This window comes from Podarcis tiliguerta (assembly GCF_965153285.1).
Source record: "Podarcis tiliguerta genome assembly, chromosome: 3".
In the NCBI taxonomy this organism is placed as follows: domain Eukaryota; kingdom Metazoa; phylum Chordata; class Lepidosauria; order Squamata; family Lacertidae; genus Podarcis; species Podarcis tiliguerta.
Window position 1 is genome coordinate 114,686,722 of NC_139536.1, and position 16,003 is coordinate 114,702,724.

The window sequence follows — 16,003 nt, forward strand, 5'->3', positions numbered from 1 at the left end:
TTTTGTAATGGAAAATCAAGGTTAAAAACTGCAACCCTACCAAGCCAAAATGTTATCAGCCACTACCTTCCTTACTTTTTTCTAAACTGGAAATCAAAGTTGTCTACCTCACTGGTAACTTGTAACTCAGGCATCCCCAACCTTCGGCCCTCCAGATGTTTTGGACTACAATTCCCATCATTCCTGACCACTGGTCCTGTTAGCTAGGGATCATGGGAGTTGTAGGCCAGAACATCTGGAGGGCCGCAGGTTGGGGATGCCTGTTCTAATTCAAGAACATTAACAAACAAGTTAAGAAGCACAGGTCCCAGTGCCAACTTTTGGAGGACTCTGCTTTCCACATCCCTTCTCTGGGAGACCTGTGCAATTGTTCCTACTCTCTGCTTCATGTTACTTAGGACGTTCCTGGGCCACTTTGCCTCTTATCCCATGACTGCTTAGCTTATTCAGGAGTCTTTTGTGAGGTACTTTTGTTGAAAGCTTTTTGAAGGCTAAATACACAATGCTAAGTGGATCACCTCTGTCTTGACACTCTCAAACAACTCTAAAAGGTCAGTAAGACCTTGGTTCTACTTCAGCAAGTCTTGCTCTTCTATATGCTTGGGTTCTTTTGTTCTTAACAATACTCTCCACTAGTTTCCACAGGACATGGCTAACTGCCATGATTTTCAGGATCCACACCCTTCCCACATTTGCTCTAATAATTGGTGTTACATTGACCACTTTCCAATCCTCAGGTATGAGACGGATGTTAGGGACCAGTTACATATTTTTGTTAGAAGATCAACCGTTTCAAACCTGAGTTCTCAGGTCAATGCAATCTGTACCTGATAATTTGTGTTTGTAATTTGTCAGTTAGGAAGTTGCAGCCAATAATATTTATGGCTTCTTTGCATCCCACCATGAGTTTCATGTGGTTTCCTTCTTCCTGTCTGAGTTCCAGTTGTGCCTGGGGTCATAAACACCAAGCCATTGACAGTAAGTCCTAGCCCCTAAAGAACTGCTGCAAAGGTGCCCCATTCTGGCCCATTTTTCTTTGATTTGGCACTCAGCATGCTCCTAATAAGGGATGTGGGTGGCGCTGTGGGTTAAACCATAGAGCCTAGGACTTGCTGATCAGAAGGTCAGAGGTTCGAATCCCCACGACGGGGTGAGCACCCGTTGCTCGGTCCCTGCTCCTGCCAACCTAGCAGTTCAAAAGCAGATCAAAGTGCAAGTAGATAAATAGGTACCGCTCCGGTGGAAAGGTAAACGGCGTTTCTGTGCGCTGCTCTGGTTCGCCAGAAGCGGCTTAGTCATGCTGGCCACATGACCCGGAAGCTTTACGCCGGCTCCCTCGGCCAGTAAAGCAAGATGAGTGCCGCAACCCCAGAGTCGGCCACGACCGGCCCTAACGGTCAGGGTTCCCTTTACCTTTACCCTATGCTCCTAATAACGCATACCATCGCTTGGCATTTAATTAGATGCAGGATTTTACCCATGCTTGATTCTTTGTTCTTAAAAAGTAGGGAATTAAGAGCGATCATTGACAGCCATTAGTGAAGTTTGAGAATGCATTTATTTTTCAAAATTACAATCATTTTTTACAGCCAATGAAAAGCAATGAGAGAAGCAAATTAAACCTAATAATGAATGTCTAATAGTTTGTTTTAAAACTTATTGCAGCTACGTTCTAATTTTAAACATAAAATAAATTGGAATGCTACACGTAAGTTGAGTTCCACAACATACCACCTGATGATTACAATCACAATCTGAAGCAGTTATACAACAAATTTCTAGCTTACTGAACAATATTCTAAACAGTGGTTTGTGTGGAACTGAAATATAAAGCAACGTTAGAATGTGATGGGTAGGGATATACCGTACTTTTCGCACCATAGGACGCACTTTAGCATTTCCTTACAGCGGTCGTAAAAATCAACAGGCCTTCATGGGTTCGCTGAAATAGAGCAAACAGAAAGAAAAGTTAGATAGAAAAGGAGAAACAGAAAGCAAAACACACCTCCTTTTATCTGCCATTTATCTATCTCTTGACTCTGTGACTTCAGTCCTGCAACAGTCCGGGTGATTTATACTTTTTCATGCAAACTATTTTATGTCAGCGTTAGCACTGACGGTCACTAATTACCTAAAGAAGTCTTAATCTTCATCGTTCAGCCCGGACACTTAGGTCCAGCGCTGAGGGTCTTCTGCTGGTTCCCTCACTGTGAGAAGTGAGGTTACAGGGAACCAGGCAGAGGGCCTTCTCGGTAGTGGCGCCCACCCTGTGGAACGCCTCCCATCAGATGTCAAAGAAATAAACAATTATTGGACTTTTAGAAGACATCTGAAGGCAGCCCTGTTTAGGGAAACTTTTAATATTTGATGAATCATTGTATTTTAATATTCTGCTGGAAGCTGCCCATAGTGGCTGGGGAAACCCAGCCAGATGGGTGGGGTATAAATAAATTGCTGCTGCTGCTGCTGCTGCTGTCAACTGGTCAAGAGGCCCAGTTTATTTTAGGAAATTTGGTCATTCGCAATGATCTTAGAATTCTGCTCCTCTGCAAAGTCTATTCCAAATAAAGCCTTATTTGTGGCAGTAAATAAATGCTGGGATTCACTCCCCAGGGCAGCTCTCAGCACCGGGTGGTGAGACAGCTATAGATGCCTCTTAGGAAGACCACTAGCATCCCATTCACAAAAGTTTCTGGAGCGCTTAACCATATCTAACACAAATTTCAGAGTCCAGAGAAATTGCTTTATATAAGTAACTTACTGCACAGTCTATCCTCACAGTTGCCAGGGCACGCTTCGCACGATGGGCCTTCTTTGTAGGGTTCTGCTAGTTTGCCATCTATGTTCCCTCTGAAATCACAGAGCCATAGTCAGAGCATGAAATGTGGGCTCTCATGGAGGGAAAATTAAGAACACTGTATTCAGAACTGATAGTTACCCAGGGCAGAAACGGCACAGGTAGAAATACGGGGAGGCACTTTCTGGGCAGTGAACAAGGGCACATCCAACTTCATGTGAATTGTACCAAATGAGCTATGGGCATAAGAGGGGAAACACATCAAACCAGGAAACCATATAGAATTACATTTGAACACTGAGCACTTCAAGATATGAAAAGATAAACTTTCTGCACTTGAAAAGGCAAAAAAAAAAAAAAAAAAAAAAAAGCATTTCCAATATGGGTTCCATATGCCCGGGTTTCCCCAGATATTTACAAAGGGAGCCATTTTTTCTGCCCGGAGGCCATTTTCTAAGGTAAAATTGGGGCGAATTTGGCAGCCCTAGAAAATATGCATTTTCAGTCCTAAACATTTACGCTGTTTCCATCTCTGCGTACATATAAAACTATCACACTTCTTTAGGTACACAACAGAGCAACACATCTGATTCTCAACTGCCAAATCCATTCTGCAAGGAAGAAAATACCCTTGCCATTAAAGTTCTTGGATATATAGGGTTTAAAATATTAAGTAATGTTGCTTTGTTGATACAAAATAGAAGGAAGGAAGGAAAGGTGGTGAGTTGATGGGAGTTGGGAGTCATATGAAAATTTAGGGTGCCTCATTTTATGGGATGAAACTTACTTTTTGTAAATTTCTTCAGTGAGGGATCTTAAAAATATGTTTTTGGGTGTGAGGAATTCAAAGCTGCTATTATTTTTCTTATTGGACAACATTTAGCTTGGTAAGTCTACATTTGATGAAGAAGCAAGTAAATTGCTTTTGAAAGACCAAGAGATTTTAATTTTATGTTCTGAAAATGTCAAGTAATGCTAAATAATAAAAATAAGTGTGTGTGTGCATGTGTGTATCTATTTATCTATGAATGAGAGAGAGAATATAGGAATAATAACTGCAACCAGGCAATCTTTTTTTAAACAATTTCTATGCAATTTCACACGTATTTTACTAAATCAAAACTAAATTATCTTAATTTAACCCAAATATCTTTTGAATTCCCAAGTCACGATACAACTTTTTAGCACACTTCATTTTTGGAATTTGAAAGATGAAAAATCCAACATGCCGTAATTGTGATATGTTGCAGTTTGAGAGAAAAGACCAAAGATTTGGAAAAATGAATAAATCATGACTAAAAATAAATCTTGCATAAGGCAAGGTTGAATGGCCATCTGCCATGGATGCTTTTGTTGAGATTGACTATATGACCCTCAGTGTCCCTTCCAACTCTACAATTCTGTGATTCTGTGAGAACACATAAAAGGGGAGGGAGAAGCATGCAGCGTGCTTAAGCAGTGGTGGCTGGTTGAACGTGGATGGGAACACCACGATTGTCAGTAAAGGGCAGAATAATGATACACCCTCGGCAGAGACCTGGAACAAGGCAGGGAACGGTCCTTTCTGCATCAAACACAGAAGAGGGGGAAATGGAACACGGTCACCCAATCACTGATATGGAAGAGCATGTAAAGCAAAACTTTAAAAATGTATTAGTCTCATGGGAGAAGACACCAGTCTTCTACACTGGCTCCCAGTACGTTTCCGAGCACAGTTCAAAGTGTTGGTGCTGACCTTGAAAGCCCTAAATGGCCTCAGTCCTGAAGGAGCATCTCCACCCCCATCGTTCTGCCCGGACACTGAGGTCCAGCACCAAGGGCCTTCTGGAGGTTCCCTCATTGCGAGAAGTGAGGTTACAGGGAACCAGACAGAGGGCCTTCTCGGTAGTGGCGCCCACCCTGTGGAACACCCTCCCTTCAGATGTGAAGGAAATAAGCAGCTATCCTATCTTCAAAAGACATCTGAAGGCAGCCCTGTTCAGGGAAGCTTTTTATATTTAATGCTGTATTGTTTTTAACACTTGATTGGGAGCCGCCCAGAGTGGCTGGGGAAACTCTGCCAGATGGGCGGGGTATAAATAAATAAATTATTATTATTATTATTATTATTATTATTATTATTATTATGAAGCAAAGTGTAGGAAACCAGACTGCTGCTTCTGCTGCTGGCCTGGCTCTCAGAGCCCTCCTGCCCCATTGTGCCCCCCACAGAGAGGGCCGAATGGCATAGCACGAACAGAACATAGTTCACAGCCTACGCATATTACCAAAGCTTCACACAGGTAGAATAACAGAATCATTACTCAAACAACAAATATTCTGTACATTATTTTTATTCCCAAAAGACCGTCTTGCATCCTAGATTCATTGGGTGTTTCTGTTTGTACCTGAGTATAGCTAAGAATGCTTCCTTGCCCATTAGTTGGCAAACTGCCGAACTTGAAGTACTGCTTTGCGCTGGCCCAGGCTTCAATCATGTCTCCCCAGGGCATGGCGGTATCTGTTTGCAACAGAGTCTCACAGCAGGTCACATCTGCAAGAAGAAGGAATGTCGTTGCAAACTCTGGGCTCATCCAGGCTTGCCCATACACTCCCACTCCGCCCCTCACCTGATCTTTACCGCTGAATCAGAGCAAACATCAATCAGATTTTCTCTTATTTATTGCTAAAGTGGGGGTTTTCCTGGGGCAATGGCAAAACTGCTTGAGCCCATGCTTAGAAAGGACAAGCAGGACAATGCTTGGATCCAGCTTTCTAGGCACATGATAAACCCAAGTCTGGGTGAGCACCCTGTTTTGCTTGGTGCAGATTCGTTAAGATTAGCCACAAAACTGACCCTAAAATTTGGACATGTACTGACATTTTGGTTGCGTGTGTGTGCGTGCACGCACGCACACACACACCCCGTTTACTCTGATTCCAGTGCATTTGCATCTCTGGTTTGCCGATCAGAAGGTCGGTGGTTTGAATCCCCACGACTGGGTGAGCTCCCGTTGCTCGGTCCCTACTCCAGCCAACCTAGCAGTACAAAAGCACATCAAAGTGCAAGTAGATAAATAGGTACCACTCTGGCAGGAAGGTAAACGGTGTTTCCGTGCGCTGCTCTGGTTTGCCAGAAGTGGCTTAGTCATGCTGGCCACATGACCCGGAAGCTGAGTGCCAGCTCCCTTGGCCAATAAAGCGAGATGAGCGCCACAACCCCAGAATCGGCCACGACTGGACCTAATGGTCAGGGGTCCCTTTACCTTTACCTTTACCTTTATACACATGACTGCAATCCATATTTATCCTGCTGCATTTATGAAATAGTGGTACCTCGGGTTACATACGCTTCAGGTTACATACGCTTCAGGTTACAGACTCTGCTAATCCAGAAATAGTACCTCGGGTTAAGAACTTTGCTTCAGGATGAGAACAGAAATCATGCTCCAGTGGTGCAGCGGCTGCAGGAGGCCCCATTAGCTAAAGTGGTGCTTCAGGTTAAGAACATTTTCAGGTTAAGAACGGACCTCCAGAACGAATTAAGTACGTAACCAGAGGTACCACTGTACTGCATTTTGATGTGTCCCTCCCCTCTCAACTGACTTCAATCTGAACTGAAAGAATGAGCTAATTGTGTTTCAATGCACACACAGCCATAGACCATAGACAAAGTTACATATATTGTAGACAAAAATAAAATAAAATTGTCCAGTAGCACCTTAGAGACCAACTAAGTTTGTTGTAGAGATATGCATCCACTTTGGATGATGCCTAAATACCAAATTGCAGCCACCTGCTTTGGCGGTATTTGAACCTCCCCCCAAATGGTGCTGGTCCTGCCCAAAATGATCCAAAGTGGAGCTGGCTGGACCCACAGCTTGAGAGTGCTTCAGAGATTCGAAAGCCAAGGTTGCACCATCAGAGCCCACCCAAGTTGAACAAACTTGGAGTCTCTCTAGCTATTTAATGGGATATCATGTTGTCTTGATTGTTTCCCGGCCACTTGATAGCTGCCCCAAAGTTTCACCAAAGCAAGCCTTTGACTCAATCCCAAATTGTTCCCTTAATCCATCTAAGGGGAATTGGACTCCTTTCTATAGTACTGAGACTGGAACCAAACTGATTTCCCCCCTGTGTATACACCTAATAAATAGCAACCTAATGTATTTAAACTGTGGCCACGTTTGATTAAATGCCATTAAAAATACCATTATGTGTGGGAGGGGATGCCATTACCCAAGTTCTTCTCAATCATTCCAATGTCTCGGCATTCATGGATCAGAACACCAGAAGCTAGAAGCTCATTTCTTTGCTACTGAGGACCAAACTAGAAGTCCAAATGTCTCATTAGCAAATATGCCTATGTTTGGATCCAGATTTCTGGAACTTCTGGGAGGCAGTGAGTAGTCATTGGAATTGAGGAGATGAAACACTGGGATTTATTTTAGAAGCATAACACTGAAAATGCTCATGTGTGGAGGGAGCTGAACAAAATCGTGCAAAAACCAGATCTGCCCCCTGCCCAATATGCATTAACACCCAGTGGGGACACAGCCCTTGTCTCCCTCCTGAACATAGGATGAAACTCTATGTGACTTGTGAGGAGATATGTAACTGCCTGCCATTGAGGAGCTATTGTTGCTTCCCCTTTCTCCCTCAGGCCATTTTCTGCTCAAAATCCCCCCCTCCAAGAACGGTTTCCCCTTGGTGGCTAGCACACTTTTTTGTTGTTGTTGTTTAGTCGTGTCCGACTCTTTGTGACCCCATGGACCAGAGCACTCCTTCATGGATCACTGCCTTGTTGTGGCGAAGGGGCTTGAATAACTCAGAGAAGCTATGAGCTAGGCCATGAAGCGCCACCCAAAACGGACAGGTCATAGTGGAGAGTTTTGACTAAACGTGATCCACCTGGAACAGGAACCGGCAAGCCACTCCAGCATCCCTGCCAAGAAAACTCCATGGACTTTTTATTTAAAAAGTATAAAAGAGATGTCTAGTTCACTTACCACCCAATTTTCGGTCCTCTTCGGGACTGTTTCTAAATTGACATTTTGAAGCGTATTTTTTAGCACTAGCAGCAGCCTTCTCACTCCACGTCTTTTCAAAGTAAACAAGAGAGAGAGAGAATACATTGTTACTACTATCACTACTATTTATAAGATTTATTTCCCACTCTTAGCTGTAAGGTCCCAGGGCAGGTTAAAGGTAAAGGTAAAGGATCCCTGATCCTTAGGTCCCAGTCGTGGCCGACTCTGGGGTTGCGGTGCTCATCTCGCTTTACTCATCTCGCTTTTTCATCTCGGGAGCCAGTGTGGTGTAGTGGTTAAGAGCGGTAGTCACGTAATCTGGGTAACCGGGTTCGCGTCTCCGCTCCTCCACATGCAGCTGCTGGGTGACCTTGGGCCAGTCACAGTCTCTCAGCCCCACTCACCTCACAGAGTGTTTGTTGTGGGGGAGGAAGGGAAAGGAGAATGTTAGCCGCTTTGAGACTCCTTAAAGGGAGTGAAAGGCGGGATATCAAATCCAAACTCTTCTTCTTCTTCTACTGGCCGAGGAAGCAGGCGTACAGCTTCTGGGTCATGTGGCCAGCATGACTAAGCCGCTTCTGGCGAACCAGAGCAGTGCACAGAAACGCCGTTTACCTTCCCGCCAGAGCGGTACCTATTTATCTACTTGCACTTTGACGTGCTTTCAAACTGCTAGGTGGGCAGGAGCAGGGACCAAGCAACGGGAGCTCACCCCGTCACGGGGGATTCGAACTGCCAACCTTCTGATTGGCAAGCCCTAGGCTCTGTGGTTTAGACCACAGCACCACCCGTGTGTAAAAAACACAGTACATACTAAAATAGGTTTAAACAATTTACAATCAGAAGAATAGTGTGGGTCCTAAAATATATCTTATCTGAGGTGTGTCTTCAGCATAAGATGAAAGCTATACAGTAGAACCTCTACTTACGAGCTCCTCTATTTGGGCCCGATCCAAGTTGCGACCGTGGCCAACCCAGAAGTAAATGCAGGGTTTGCCATGATTCACGCACGCGCAGAAGCAGCTTCTGCCGTTTGCGCACATGCGCAGAAGCGGGCTGCCACCGAATGCGCCTGTGCACAACAACGCTTCTACCAGCGACCCGGATCAGCTTATGGACGGACCTCCGGAATGGATTACGTCTGTAAGTAGAGGTTCCATTGTACAGTGACTGTGCCAGATCAACTCTGTGGATGAGGAATAGCACAGCTTAGCGGCCGCAAAAGGAATGGCCCCATATCTGCTCAAACTGGCAGGCTGCAGAGAAAGCCTGGACACATGCTCATACGCGACAGGGAAAGTCCTACCAGTCAGGCAACTGGTGGGGAATGGGGATTAGATCTGTACTCCCAGCTCTCCTTCAAAAGCAGGAGATTAGCTTTCTTTCTTTTTTAAAATGTGGGGTTGCACAGATCTGGCTGCAGAGTTGGAGAGGGGAACCCCACTTGTACCCATTGGTACCTGTGGGGCAGAGGTGGAGCCAGCTGCTCCAGCACCTGGAGCGGTGCACATGCTGTGCATCTGGGGGCGGGGTAAGCATCCCAGGGGCAGGACGGCGATGTCACCCCCCTCAGGGATGACACCTGGGGTAGGCCACACTCACTGCACCCCCCCTTCCTCTGCCAGTGCTGTGGGGGTCCCTATTCAGCTGGGATGCATACAATGGAAGCCCCACATGGATTCACCTCCCCCCTTGCTGGACTGGAATCAAATCATTAAGCACCAAATGCTGAATGAAGAGGGACACGGGTGGTGCTGTGGTCTAAACCACAGAGCCTAGGACTTGCTGATCAGAAGGTCGGCGGTTTGAATCCCCGTCACGGGGTGAGCTCCCGTTGCTCGGTCCCAGCTCCTGCCAACCTAGCAGTTCGAAAGCACGTCAAAGTGCAAGTAGATAAATAGGTACCGCTCCGGCGGGAAGGTAAACGGCGTTTCCGTGTGCTGCTCTGGTTTCGCCAGAAGCTGCTTAGTCATGCTGGCCACACGACCCAGAGAAACTGTCTGTGGGCAAACGTCAGCTCCCTCGGCCATGGGGATGAGCGCTGCAACCCCAGAGTCATTCGTGACTGGACTTAACTGTCAGTGGTCCTTTACTTTTACCTTTTTACTGAATGAAGATAGTAGGCAGGTCCTTTCCCTTAAACCGCTTAAATCCCAATCATTTTATAATTTCGCTGAGTGTGATACAGTCGAGGCTTTGAAGTCACACTTATTTTAGTGGAAGAGAATTAAGCACCCTAAATGCAGGTTCATTGCCCCACACAGCAGAGCAGGGGGCCGTACCGACCTGCACAGTCAGCTTTACAGCTTCCATCTGGCTCACACATGTCTCCAATAAAAAGCTGCATCATGGGGACAGAAGCAGAAATTGGAACCTCAAAGGCTCTTTGGGGATTAAAGTTTCATAAAACAGCGAACCGCCGTCCCCAGCACACTGGTGAATCTGCTATCAAGATTGTTAAGGCTGGCACAATATTTTGCTGGAAGATTGGGAAAGGTTATGGAAAATTGATTTAAAATTTACAGATTGTTCTCTATTGAGAGAAAATTACATGAAAATGATGTATAGATGGTACATAACACCAGTACAATTAAGGAAAATGTATAAAACTGGCTCAAATTAATGCTGGAAATGCAAGGAAAAAGAAGGGACTTTTTACCATATGTGGTGGGGTTGCAGTAAAATCAACATGTTTTGGGAAATGATATACAATGAGCTAAAGAAAATGTTCCATTTAACATTTGTGAAAAAGCCTGAAGCCTTCTTATTAGGGATAGTGGGGAAAGACCTGCCAAAGAAATTTAAAAATATTTTTATGTATGCTACAACGGCAGCAAGAGTCTTAATAGCACAAGGATGGTAGAATGAGGAAATCCCGACGAAAGAACTGTGGCAAGAAAAACTGATGGACTATGCAGAATTGGCAAAACTGACACACAAACTACGTGATAAGGATAACTGTGACTTCAAAGACGAATGGGAACCTTTTATGAAATATCTGAAGAAGCAACAAAATGAACTGGACTTTTTTGGCAAGTTTTGAATAAACATTCACAAACTTTTTATTGTAATATATAGAGGGGGATAGTTTTGGATGCAGAGCAAGCTTAGATCTGCTGTGCTACACACATACCGCTTTACATGCTGCTAACCCTACACTGCTCCTTGTGTAACTTGCAGCATGTGCCCAAGGTGTCTGGGTTGTGTTCCCACTCACGTTGTAGAAAAAGAGGACGACACTTGCTGGGCTACATGCATGACTTTGCACCATGCATTCATCCCGGCTAGTGTGTTAAGTATAGTAGTTTAATTTGCAGAAATGGAAACGCAAAAATGAATACAGTGGTGCCCCGCAAGACGAAATTAATTCGTTCTGCGAGTTTTTTCGTTCTACGAGTTTTTTCGTCTTGCGAAGCACCAATGTGTATTGACAGTTTCCCATAGGAATGCATTGGTGGTTTAAAAAAAAAAAGGCACAAGACGTTTCGTCCTGCGAAGCAAGCCCATAGGGAAATCCGTCTTGCGAAGCAGCTCAGAAAAAGAAAAACTCTTTCGTCTTGCGAGTTTTTCGTCTTCCGAGACATTCGTCTTGCGGGGCACCACTGTACTGCTGTGTGTTTACAGAAAGCACTTTGTGTTTTGACTGGATCGACAGTGTTAGGACACAGTGTTAGGAAGCTGCTATAAACACTGTGGTGAGAGAAGGGTTTCAAATTTTCTCTGAACGTTGCCAGCAGGACAATGTTAATGCTCGTTCTCTGAATGAAGAAGATAGAGAGGTCTTTCTAAATGCAGCAGTAAATGGGCTCTCTGAGTGGAGCAGAGAGAAAGACTGAAACAGATGCTGGATTTCTTAAAGTACCTGTGTGGCCTATATAGCAAAGTACAGGCTGAGCACAAAGCTGAAAGTGGGAGCTGTGCTTGGATAAGCATATGTTTTGCATATTCTACTTTTATCATCTGTTCCGCAAGGAAAGCTTTTGAATATTCAATGAGTGCCTGCTGATGCTTTAATTCCTAACAGTGCCCCATATGGGATAAGCACGTAACCCTGAGATCAATCCATGCCTAGCTGACAGGGCCTCCGGGTTTGAGAACATGTCACATGCTCAGTGTCCATTATCTCCTGTTTCCAAACTTAAGTCCCAAACGCCATAAAATGGAAGAGAGGAGGAAAGAAGCTTTGCTTGCAATGCCACAGTGAGGACTTACCATTTTCAGCATGTTGCTGGCAGAAGGTATCACCTCCCTCCTAAGTTTATTGATTTGTTCAATAATTTCCATCTGCAGCTTTTCATTGATCTCAGTCACTTGGGGTTGCTGACATTAAAAGGAGGGGGGAGTGTGTCAGAGATTTCTTAAGATTTGAAAAAATTACGCTTCCATTTGTCATGAGCCTAAAATACAGCAACATAGCTGATGTATCAATAGAACACAACAGAATGCTTAATCCTCATCTTTGATATTGTCTGTATCAGGGGACAGCAAACTTTTTTGGGAGGGGGCCAGTTCGACGTCCCCCAGATGGGCTGGACCATGCATGCATGCACGCACATGGGCACATGCATGTGCGTGCATGCACACCCGGCAGAGGGGGCTTCTCCCTCCCCCTCTCTTCCCCAGCCCCTCCCCTCCCCCTGCCTATCTATGGTGCTGCCGGCGCAAGGGCTGGCTGGCTCTGGAGAGGCGCTGCCCAAAATGGCCCTCAGCCAGCTCAGCTCAGCCCCCTTCCTCCTTTACGCGGGGCAGGGAGAAGCCAGGAGGGAGGAGGCAACCCCACGGTGTGTGAGAGGGAGAGAGGGGGAGAAATGGCGCCCTCAGAAAATTGTGGCGCAGAAAAACAAAACAAAACAAATTAACGAAGGAATCCACACAATCCATGGACCATCTGCGGGCCGGATCCTGAGGGTAATTGGGCCGGATCCGGCCCTCGGACCGTAGTTTGCCGACCCCTGCAGGTATCACTAGAAATCTAACCCAACCCAGCTGCATATGAGGACAAGTCATATAAGGAAAGAACTGAACTCTCCCTAGGGCTGTGAAGCAAGGCAAAGAAGTGAATTTGCAGGAGGTGAATTTGAGGGCGATTGAATACTGAACCCTGGCAACTGGAATGGTTGCTTGAGAAGCTTTGGCCAAAAAAACCAAAACAACACTCTCAAACCAGCAAAGTCCCCAGCTAAAGGGTGCAGGAGGTATTCATTGAGTTCACCTTTTAGTGTGCTTCTGCCTAATTTGCACTTCTTGAGGCAGGTAAAAGGTGCTAAAATGGAATTTGAGGAGCGCCTTGCTAGAAACATTAAGACCAACAACAAGACATTTATAGCAGGAGGTCCTTAGATGACCAGGGAGTCAAAGGTGAGCTAAAGGGGGATAAGGAGATTGCAAACGAAATCTTTTTATCTGTCTTCACAGCGGAAGTGTGGGGCTTTTCTTATTGCATGCAAAGATGCTCTCGTCTTTTTTTTGTTTAAATTTTTTGCTTCCCATTACCCTGATTAACACATGTACAGTTTGCTTGGGCAAAACTCAACAGGCCTAGTGAGTGCTCTGTGTATGGCCTAGGATGCTTTGTGATTTGCTGAGGTTCTGCGGCAGAGGATGACCAAGGACTCAGACAAGTGGATGTGGGAACAGTTCCCCAGAGGCAGAAAGTTAGAAAAATTACTGCCTCACAGTAAATGGTGTCCTCACAGCTATGCCACTTAAAAAGCCTGCAAGAATCGCTTGGGTATCTTTCCTCTTAGTTTCATGCCTTCTACCACCTCTCTTACGCATTCTTAAATCTTTGAAGAAGAAGAAGAGTTTGGATTTGATATCCCGCTTTATCACTACCCTAAGGAGTCTCATAGCGGCTAACATTCTCCTTTCCCTTCCTCCCCCACAACAAACACTCTGTGAGGTGAGTGGGGCTGAGAGACTTCAAAGAAGTGTGACTGGCCCAAGGTCACCCAGCAGCTGCATGTGGAGGAGCGGAGGCGCGAACCTGGTTCCCCAGATTACGAATCTACCACTCTTAACCATTACACCAAAATTGCATAGAAATAGTGTTAAGATCAGTAAGAAACACGGAAGTGTAGTCTGGAACTCAAAGTAACTGCAGATCCCTGGCCAAGCCATGCCTGACAGATGTAGTCTAAGATTTATAATCTTAAAGACACTTGCCTCTCCTAGGGACTGTTGCAGCATAGCAGCCAATGGCAGCAATACAACTGGAAGAAGCATTTCTGGGGAAGCAAAAGCAATCAGCAAATGTGATTAGAACCTTTTGTTTTTCGACATTTAATGCAAGTCTGTATTTAGAAGCAAATCCCACTGAATTCAATAGGACCAGCTTCATAGTAAGTATGCTTAGAAGCGAATCCTTGAGGTGGATTGATACAAAATTTTGTCACGCTCTGAGGGCACATCCACCATTATCAAGCCACCAATCAACTGTCTTTTCTGGAAAACCCTTCTGATAGCAAGAAGAATGAAGTAAACATCTTTGACCACAGTTGTCTATGTTTTTCTATCAACAGAAAATTCAGTTAGAAGCTTCTTATACATGAAATAGTTGTTATACAGTGGTGCCCCGCAAGACGAATGCCTCGCAAGACGGAAAACCCACTAGACGAAAGGGTTTTCCGTTTTGGAGGTGCTTCGCAAAACGAATTTGCTATGGGCTTGCTTCGCAAGACGAAAATGTCTTGCGATTCATGGGGGTTTTTTTTCGCTCCTCACCCCCTTTTTCTAAGGCACTAAGCTGCTAATAGCCTTTTAGCAGCTAATCCGCTAATCCCTTAAGCCTTTAATAGCCGCTAATAGCTGCTAAACCGCTAATAGCTGCTAAACCGCTAATAGCGCTAATCCGCTAATCCGCTAATGGGCTTGCTTCGCAAGACGAAAAAACCGCTAGACGAAGAGACTCACGGAACGGATTCTTTTCGTCTTGCGAGGCACCACTGTATTTTCTTCTTCTTCTTCTTCTTCTTCTTCTTCTTCTTCTTCTTCTTCTTCTTCTTCTTCTGTGATCACGTGCAGCCCAGGAGGATTGTCTTCTGTGAATATGGTCTTAACAGTTATATTTATATTATATTTAGGGACAGGAGATACAAATATAGTTTATTTATAGTTGACCACAAATAAAAAGTTACAGAATGTAAAATGTATAGGAACATTAAACGGAGAAAAGAGAGAGAAAGCAATCATAGATTGTTGAAAGAAAATGGCAATATTTAGACATTATGCAACTTGCTTAGTAATTAGACTCCCCCAATGAAATGATAAAAATGAATCTGAAGGTTGTCTTGGGAAGGACGGTGTAAGACAGGCTTCCTCAACCTCGCCCCTCCAGATATTTTGAGACTACAATTCCCATCATCCCTGACCACTGGTCCTGCTATCTAGGGATCCTGGGAGTTGTAGGTCAAAAACATCTGGAAGGCTGAGGTTGAGGAAGCCTGGTGTAAGGTTACTTATCTTAGGACTCATCCACACTTAGCTTTGCTCCACACTTTCTAGGCTCAGGAAGTCTGCAGAAAACCTGATTGTCATTTGCTCAGATTCAGTGGGAAAACATATGTTTTCCCAGGGAGAACACCAGGACAACAACAACAAACCTCCCACTTGGACACAGGCCTGAAAAGCCGGGACCTTTGCCTAGGAAGCACGGAGCAAGAGGAAGTGTGGTTGAGCCCACAGTTCCTCTAAACTCCTAATAAAGTCTGCACTTGGAAAGTACAAATATCACTTTTTGCTTGTCCACACTTCTGCTTGTTCCAATCTTAGAGAGCACAGGACTGAGCGGCTTTTCGTTTTCTTCACTGCCTCCCATGGGAAAACCTGGTGTTTAGCACTGAATCGGAGCAAACGCCAGTCTGCGGAAAAACCAGTTGATGTTTGTTCCCATTCAGCAGCAGAACAAGCAGAAGTGTGGACAAGTGATGTATCAGAAGAAATGGGCCAAGGATGCCTCTGCTCAGCCCAATGACCCCAGAGCCCAGCCTCAGGCAATGGTGGGGGGAGCTTTCCATAATCTGGATTTATGAAAAATAGCTAGTTCAAATAAGGCATGCCATTCTTAAAACCCAGTGATTGGGAAGAGCCAGGCTGCTGGAGCAGCCATGCCATACAGTTCTTGCAGGCTCTGGTTGACAATATATAGCTCTGGTTGACAATACGCAAGTAAGGAGGAGAAAGCTCAACTGAAATAACT

The 16,003-nt window shown here is 44.9% G+C and overlaps 1 protein-coding gene across 1 annotated transcript; it reads right to left on the reverse strand.

Annotated features, from left to right (window-relative positions):
* Positions 1–1,890: 1,890 nt before the first annotated feature.
* Positions 1,891–7,816, reverse strand: LOC310675236 (cysteine-rich venom protein triflin-like). Its single transcript, XM_083435518.1, has 5 exons — positions 7,786–7,816; positions 5,185–5,330; positions 2,939–3,033; positions 2,762–2,850; positions 1,891–1,942 (listed from the first exon to the last, which is right to left on the reverse strand). Exons 2-5 carry the CDS (start codon positions 5,287–5,289, stop codon positions 1,932–1,934), a joined length of 300 nt encoding a protein of 99 aa, XP_083291644.1. The 5' UTR covers positions 5,290–5,330; positions 7,786–7,816; the 3' UTR covers positions 1,891–1,931.
* Between the last annotated feature and the right edge of the window lie 8,187 nt (positions 7,817–16,003).

What these genes read in the sequence shown, in the direction of transcription:
- LOC310675236 (XM_083435518.1), bottom strand. Translation starts at nt 5,289, where the DNA reads ATGCCCTGGGGAGACATGATTGAAGCCTGGGCCAGCGCAAAGCAGTAC. An exon ending in GCATTCTTAGCTATACTCAG is followed by an intron (nt 3,034 to 5,184) that starts GTACAAACAGAA and finishes TTATGCCCATAG; the next exon opens with CTCATTTGGTACAATTCACA. An exon ending in CTGTGCCGTTTCTGCCCTGG is followed by an intron (nt 2,851 to 2,938) that starts GTAACTATCAGT and finishes CTGTGATTTCAG; the next exon opens with AGGGAACATAGATGGCAAAC.